Genomic DNA, 8,154 nt, shown 5'->3' with positions numbered 1-8,154 from the left:
TATCTATAGCATTAAAGAATGCTGTAGATAAGCCCCTGATGACGGTGAGCTTACCTCACCATCGATTTTGGGGGTGACAGGTTCCTTTTAACAGGTCATTTACATATTAAGAAAAACATTGGTTTCTCTTGAATAAAACATCAAATCACATATATTAAGGTATCATTTTATTCAGCTTCCTATGACCTACATGCCCATATAGATGGATTAGGGTGGTTGATCCTACTGACAGATTGTCTTCTACTTCTCATCCCTCGCTACACCTATGAATTTTGAATCTTCCAGCTACCAATCCCTTTATTGGCTTCCAATTCCCCAGTGAATCCAGTTTAAATTAATAATGTCATGCTTTGACAAAGAACACCTAGTGTGTTTGAAACGCGTAGCTGCTATACGCTGCTATTTGGTCATGTGAACTTGCCTCCACAAGACTGGTTCTTATATGCAAGCAATAAATCATTCCTTTCGGACTGCTTGGAAGCCGGAACAATCTCTTTTTTTTCTTCCTTTGTTCATGTCTTTGTCAGTGGGCAAACTTCCAAAATTAGCAAGGGATCGAATAATTATTTCCCCCACTATATGCTTCTCCCCATCCTGGTATATGTCACCCGTTCTGCTGGCACCGCTGTTGTTCAATCCATAGAGGAAAAAAAAAACCAATACACACTCCTACTCACCTTCCCTGCGCTCCCCCGCAGTGTCATCTTCTGAAGCCGGCAGCTGATTCCAGCGAGGACGCATGACATCACTGCCATGCGCCCAGTTACGTGCACGCCGACGGCAGCTGCTGGCCTCTGATTGGCCAGCAGCATGTATTGCAGCGCATGGACACAGCAAGAATAAATTTAAAGTTAAATATATATATATATATTGAAACAAAAAGTGCAAAAAATATAAAAGTTTAAATCACCTTCCTCTTCACAGTTCAAAAATAAATTAAAAGGAAAAAAAAAAACATATTTAGTGTTGTCGTACCTATAAAAGTGTGATCTATCAAATCATAAAATTACTTAAATTGTACATTAAGGCTATGTGCACACGTTGCGGATTTCCTGCGGATCCGCAGCGTTTTTTGCTGTGCAGAAACGCTGTAGATCCGCAAGTGATTTACAGTACAATGTAAATCAATGAGAAAAAAAACACTGTGCTAATGGTGCGGAAAATTCCGTGCGGAAACACTGCAGATTAAAAGAAGTAGCATGTCACTTTTGTGCGGATCTGCAGCGTTTTTGTACCCATTCCATTATAGAAATCCGCAGGGGTAAAAAACGCAAGAAATCCGCACAAAAAACACATAAAATCCGCACCTGCGTTTTCTGCCAAGAGATGCAGAATCCGCACCAGAAATTCCTAAGCCTAATCCGCAACGTGGGCACATAGCCTAAACACACAAAAGCACCAGAGTGGAAGTTTTTCCTCTGCACTTACACCCCAAAAATGTAATAAAAATGCACCAGAAAATGGTATCAGTAAAATCCTCAGAATGGCGGGCAAGAAAAACCCAAAGTCCTCACCCAGCGCCATGGATGGAATGGAAAAGTGAAAAAGTTACTGATCTTGGTGAATGGCAACAAAATCTTTTTTTTTACTTATACAAGGTTAAGAAGTTTTTTTTAACCACTAAAATATAGAATAAAAAAAAAATGTGGTTCTTGAAAGAAGCGGGTAAAAATATAAAAAGGGAAAAAAAAAAAAGCCCGGTTATGAAAGGGTTAAAGGTACTTGGAACCACAGCAGGTTTACTGACATCATTTCTACATGTTGTACTACTATCCCCATCGTGCACATCTGCAGCAGTCCAGCTGTGGTGAAACTACAACTCTCAGCATGCCCTCACAGCAACATTTCACCACAGCTGGTGATTCACAGATCTGAAGGTCGAGGTACCGAGCGCTGCTCGGGAGAAGCTGCAGCGACGTTCTGTTGTCACGGACAATAAAGTTACACGCATTTGAATTGACAGCGGGGACAAGATGGCGGCGTCCATGCTGGGGTCTGTGCTGCGCAGCGCCCGGCAGGTTGGTGCAAGGACGGGGGGAAAGTGAGGAAATAACGAAAGGCAGAAGGAGGAAGCAGGGACACTGCTGATACACAGGCAGGCGCAGGAATGGCCGGCATGGCGGCTGTCACCTTCATGTCCCTGTGCATTCCACCTCATGCTTTCTTCCTAGCCTAAGATGCGTCAGAGAATGGAATCTAATGAGAAAATTGTAAAAATGCATCACAGCTCGACGCTCATATGTGTGTGTGTATAGAGAAATATTTACGACAACCATGTTTCTTTACGAGGATGCCTTTGATTAGAAAAGGTCTTTTTTTGTATAAATGGCGCCACCTCTGTCCAATATCCAGTATTGCCGCTTAGTCTGGCAGGGCTACAAATCAGACCGCTTTGCCCTCTTGTTGTCTAAGTACACACCCTACTTAACCCCTTCCCGCCTCGGCCCTTTTTCATTTTTGTGTTTTCGTTTTTCGCTCCCCTCCTTCCCAGAGCCATAACTTTTTTATTTTTCTGTCAGTATGGCCATGTGAGGGCTTATTTTTTGTGGGACGATTTGTACTTTTGAACGACACCATTTGTTTTACCATGTCGTGTACTAGAAAACGGGAAAAAAAATTCCAAGTGCGGTGAAATTGCAAAAAAAGTGCAATCCCACACTTGTTTTTTTATTAGCTTTTTTGCTAGCTTCACCAAATGCTAAAACTGACCTGCCGTATTGATTCTCTAGGTCATTACGAGTCCATAGACACCTAACATGTCTTGGTTACGTTTTATCTAAGTGGTGAAAAAAAATTCCAAACTTTGCTAAAAAAAAAAAAAAAAGTGCCATTTTCCGATACCCGTAGCGTCTCCATTTTTCGTGATCTGGGGTCGAGTGAGGGCTTATTTTTTGCGTGCCGAGCTGACATTTTTAATGATACTAGTTTTGTGCAGATACGTTCATTTTAATGCAATGTCTCGGCAACCAAAAAAACATAATTCTGGCGTTTCTAATTTTTTTCTTGCTACGCCGTTTAGCGATCAGGTTAATGTTTTTTTTTTTTTTTGATAGGGCGATTCTAAACGCGGTGATACCAAATATGTGTAGGTTTGATTTTTTATTTATTTTTTTTTATTATTATTATTATTATTTTATTTTGGATGGGGCAAAAGGGGGGTGATTTAAACTTTTATATTTTTTTATTTTTTTCATATTTTTAAAAACATTTTTTTTTTACTTTTGCCATGCTTCAATAGCCTCCATCGGAGGCTAGAAGCTGGCACCACTTGATCGGCGCTGCTATGCTACAGAAATGCAGGCTTGCTATGAGCGCCGACCACAGGGGGGCGCTCACAGCAGGCCTGCATCAGTAACGATAGAGGTCTCAAGGACCTCTATGGTTACCATCCTGAGGGATCGCCGACCCCCAATCATGTGACGGGGGTCGGCGATGCGCTCATTTTTGGTCGCGCAGCCGGAAGCGCCAGTTAAATGCCGCTGTCATCGTTTGACAGCGGCATTTAACAGGTTAATAGCGACAGGTGAATCGCGATTTCAACCGCCGCTATTGCGCACATGTCAGCTGTACAAAACAGCTGACATGTCGCGACTTTGATGTGGGCTCAGCGCTGGAGCCCACATCAAAGCAGGGGACCCGACATGCGCCGTACGGCGCATGTCGTGAAGGGGTTAAAGAGAAACTTTATTAAAGCACCTCTCCAGCGTTTTGTTTCTTCAGTACTGGAGTGGAGAGAACAAAAAATAAAATATTTCCCCAAGCAGTCAGTCTGTGGAAATGGGACCGTATTCAGATGTCATCCGAGGGCAATCTGATTTGGTTTCACAGGCCCATAGACATGGATGGGCGAATAACAATTAGAACGGTCGTTTGCATGTGCGCATACAAGCAGCTGTTAATTTATGTTTCCAGAACTGTACAAAAGGATTCTGCATAATAGTTCAGGGGTTGTTTATGAGGAACGAAATCTGCACTGTGCACTTTACTGATGTTCAGAACCCAGTAAGTTGTAAATCCCTTACATGAAGGTGACATTACAGTCTTCTCAGTACATAAAATGACTTTCTGAGGTCCCAAATCTGTTACTGTGCTGTGATATTTCAGAATTTTCTGGTGATCATCGCTGTTTGTATGAAACTTGCTAACAAATGGTGGTGAATCTTTCAACCCAGAGTAAGGTTATTGACCGGTGGAATTTTTGATCCACTCCTAAATCATCCTCCAAAACGCAATGAAAAAAATCTTTTTTGTAAAACGCAGAAATTCTAAGAATTGGAGCACTCGCTCAGATCCTTCTTGATGTGTTATTTTATTCCTTGGTAGAAAATGACATTAAAACTTATTAAATTGCAGGGGGCAAAGGAGTTGTGCAGGTGAATGTTCGTCAGGTTCTTTCACTTGCACAACTCTCCTGCCACCTGCACACCACACGCTAATATGGTTTAATGTCACTTTCTGCCATAGAATAAAACAACACATCAAGAAGGATCTGGGTGAGTTCTCCAATTCTTTGAATTTCTGCATTTTATATTTATGTGAATGCACCACCTAAAAAAGATCCGCAGGAGATAGACTGAGGTGTTGGCTTAATAACAATGTTTAAACTTCAGCAACTGGTACCCATTTCTTTTTTTATATAAAAAAATAATTTTATTCATTTCTATGGGACATCTACTTTGCTTTTTGTAAAAAGACTTTTTGAGGGTCTTTAAAAAAAAAAGAAACAAAACCCTCTAAAGGTTTTAAAAATGTCTGGTGAAAAAAACAAACAAAAACTTGCATCAGTTCTTTTGATACAGATACTGATATGAGAATCTGCTCTAAACTAGGCACTGCCCAATCAAAAGGCTGCAAATAAAAATGCTTCATGAAAGAAGGCGCATTTCCTGATGTGGATTTAACGGGAAAAACTCTGCATTTTTTTTTAAAGAGCTTTGTGTGACCATAGCCTTAGGCTTCATGCCACCTAAATCATTAGCTGCTGTATGTCCCCTAGTACCAATGTTTGCTGTTAGAAGGTGCGTGCCTAACATTTGTAGATGTATAAATATATAAAATCTTTGTACAGCTTGGAGATAAAATTTAATTACAAAAATGTACATGAGTCATAAGAACAAAGGCCCATGTGCACAACAGTATGCAGCCATGGCTGCTTATCGTACTATACAGACCCCATCAGATGCTGTATGAATGGAGCTAATATGCAGAGAAATCCTCTGTATATACATTGTCTAACCCAGCATGCTACCAATTTTTTTTATGTCTCAGTATGAAATCTGAGGAATTACAGTAGACTGTACAAATCCAGGCCTCAAAGATCTGACAGCAGTAAAATATAATGCCGTGTGCACATGCTTAACTTCAAAATCTGTATTGTGCATTAATAAGTGATTTCCCCTTATTTCAGCACTGTGTACACTATAATAACTGTTAAAAAAAAGTCTTAAAGGGAATCTGTCAGCAGGATTTCACCCCCACACTATTTATATGCACATGTAGCTCTTTCAAAGGCAAGTCCAGCAATACCTTTTGCATGGCCGGTCCGTTCATGAGAAATCATCATTTGAAATTATTTTCAAATGAGGCTAAAGAACTATTGTAGATCTGAAACCTCTGTCACTCCAGCTCTATTCTCAGCTCTGCAGTCGCCTCCTCCTGCATGACTGACGGTTCCTTTGCCTGAAATCAAACCACTTAGAGGCCACACAGGAGGCGGCGGGGAATAGAGCTGGAGTGACAGACACTTCAGATCTACAAATAGTCCCTCAGGCTCATTTGCAAATATTCTAAACGCTGGTTTCTCAGCAAAGGAGAAACGGACTGGCCATGTGAAGGAATTGCTGGACTTGTCTTTGAAAAAGCTACATGCCAGATAAATAATTTTGAGATGTGAAATCCTGCTGACTGATTTCTGTTAACCCAGCGTTTCCTCTGCAGTTTTTAATGTCTCACTGTGTATGGTGAAATTCTAATTCCCAACTGGGTCTTTGTCATCCCGTTTCCTATCCCATGTTATGTAGTCAAAGTAAGCTTTCAGGGTTTATTGACATGTTGCATATTTTATTTTTCTGCAATTTTCTGAAGTCTCCTTAGTGCACTTAGATCACCGACTTTGTATTAGGGCTCCTTCTCACTTGCGAGCAACTTGGATAAGTCTCGCATGTTTAAAACTCGGCTCTGCACCCGGCACTCAGATCGGAGCGTGCGGCCGCATAGGAATACATGCAGCCGCACACTCCGCTCCTCTGTGCCGGCAGCACTCATCCGAGTCTCGCACAAGTGAGAAGGAGTCCTTAGAAATGTCCAGAAACTTACATATTACGGAGACAGTTTTATAAGCCATTAACTAAGCTAGTCATTTACTTTTGCCCACACAACCAAAAGTAAATCACAGCTATATAGCCATGTGGAAGTTTTAACTTGACCTGTTAAATAAGGGCGTATTTATAATCCTTTCCCCACAATTTCCTCTCTTCGGTGCAGTTGCTCTCTTTTTCTCCGGTGACTTGCTCAAACCAAGTAAGAAGTTATTATGTAGATTGGAGAATGTGGCGAGATGTGAAGAGGAGGAAGATGGCCTTCGAATATGCAGACGAGAGGCTGAGGATCAATGCCTTGCGGAAAAATACCATCCTGCCTAAAGAACTTCGGGTATGAAATGGCTTCTGCACACAATGAGAAATGACTTCTAAAATTAAAAATCCCAATGGCTTATTCCTACGTAGCGGCTTTGCCATGCTCCTTACTGTGGGGCCGAATGTTGCACTACAAAGACATGACAAAGGGTTATCCCTAACACGCCAGCTCAGTGGGTGGGCACTCCAGTTCAGATTGTGCCTCTGCTCAAAATTTGAGAATTGCAAGTTTCCAGTAATTATATAGAATGGGATCTGGGCTGGTGCACATGTCTAGGACTCGTCCTATAGATGTGAATAGAGAAGGTGCACGCTGAATGGGAAAGGAGCTACTGTGCACACTCCCAAGTAACACAAGCATGGCCACCGCTGCTGCAGGGGCAGGAACTACACAATGCAGACACAATATTGGGAGAACAATGCAACTTGGAGAAATGATCGCATTAGGTAATTTGCTTAATAATAAACAGTCCTAGCCATTGTTTGACCCTTTTAGAATGATGAGAATAAGGGCAGAGACAGACTGCCGTATTTCTCGTGCAAGAATCGCATCGTAAAACTCGTACTGGCTGTCTGCTGTCCTGACCTGAACTTGACGGCTGCATAGTAATCCATCATGCTGTCGTGCTCCAGTCAGGAGAGGTGCCTGCCAGTCCGTGCAGTGCGATGCGATTCTCGCACGAGAAATACAGCAGTGTGTCTCTGCCCTAAACCAGAAAACCACGTGAGGTTGTGGAGCTGTGGTTCTTTGCATTTCAGCAAGAACCATGGCACAACTGACACATGAGCTCACACTTAATGGTGGTAGTGGTGACACCTGATCCAGAAACTGTAAAATCCAGTGTCAGGATTAATGGTGTGGGACAAAACACACAGCCTACAAATTGGCGTACAAGACAGTTTCTTTTGTCCCTGCTCCAAGGGTAGATTAATGGATTTCTTTCTTGCAGGAAGTGGCAGATAAAGAGATTGCAGCGCTGCCGGTAGACAGTTGTCCAGTGAGAATCCGGAACCGATGCGTTCTCACGTCCCGACCACGCGGCGTGAAGAGGAGATGGCGCCTAAGTAGAATAGTTTTCCGTCACTTAGCCGATCACAATCAGATGTCTGGCATTCAAAGAGCCATGTGGTAGACCGAGAAATCATCGTTTTTACAGCAGATGTGCCGTTGGTTCCTGCAATAAGATTCTATTGTTCGACACATTCTGAAGTTTTATTATTTTTTTTTACATTGTGTCTGTAATAAATATAAGTTGATATCCACTTGTTCTGTTTTATTACATTGTCTTACACACTGGTGGAAACGGACAGCAGAGGGTGATCTTATTGATACCCCCCCTAACGATCCCCCAAATCACAGGACCGAAGGTCCTCTGTGAAAATGTAGCAACAACCACTTTCTGCAGCAAATGACACATTTGTCATAGATACTCATTGCTGCAGACTTTTGAACAATCACCAATCTTTTTTTTTTTTTCCATTGTGCTGTACATCTTACAAGATAGTATTATCTAATGTT

General features: G+C 41.9%; 1 protein-coding gene across 1 annotated transcript; it reads left to right on the top strand.

Annotated features, from left to right (window-relative positions):
* The first annotated feature begins 1,745 nt into the window (after positions 1 to 1,745).
* Positions 1,746 to 7,898, top strand: MRPS14 (mitochondrial ribosomal protein S14). The gene is made up of 3 exons (XM_077278668.1): positions 1,746 to 2,018; positions 6,484 to 6,651; positions 7,586 to 7,898. Exons 1-3 carry the CDS (start codon positions 1,974 to 1,976, stop codon positions 7,766 to 7,768), a joined length of 396 nt encoding a protein of 131 aa, XP_077134783.1. The 5' UTR covers positions 1,746 to 1,973; the 3' UTR covers positions 7,769 to 7,898.
* Positions 7,899 to 8,154: the final 256 nt, after the last annotated feature.

Source organism: Ranitomeya variabilis, chromosome 8 (genome assembly GCF_051348905.1).
Source record: "Ranitomeya variabilis isolate aRanVar5 chromosome 8, aRanVar5.hap1, whole genome shotgun sequence".
In the NCBI taxonomy this organism is placed as follows: Eukaryota; Metazoa; Chordata; class Amphibia; order Anura; family Dendrobatidae; genus Ranitomeya; species Ranitomeya variabilis.
Note: the sequence above shows the minus strand (reverse complement) of the source record. Positions and strands in the feature narration are given on the sequence as shown.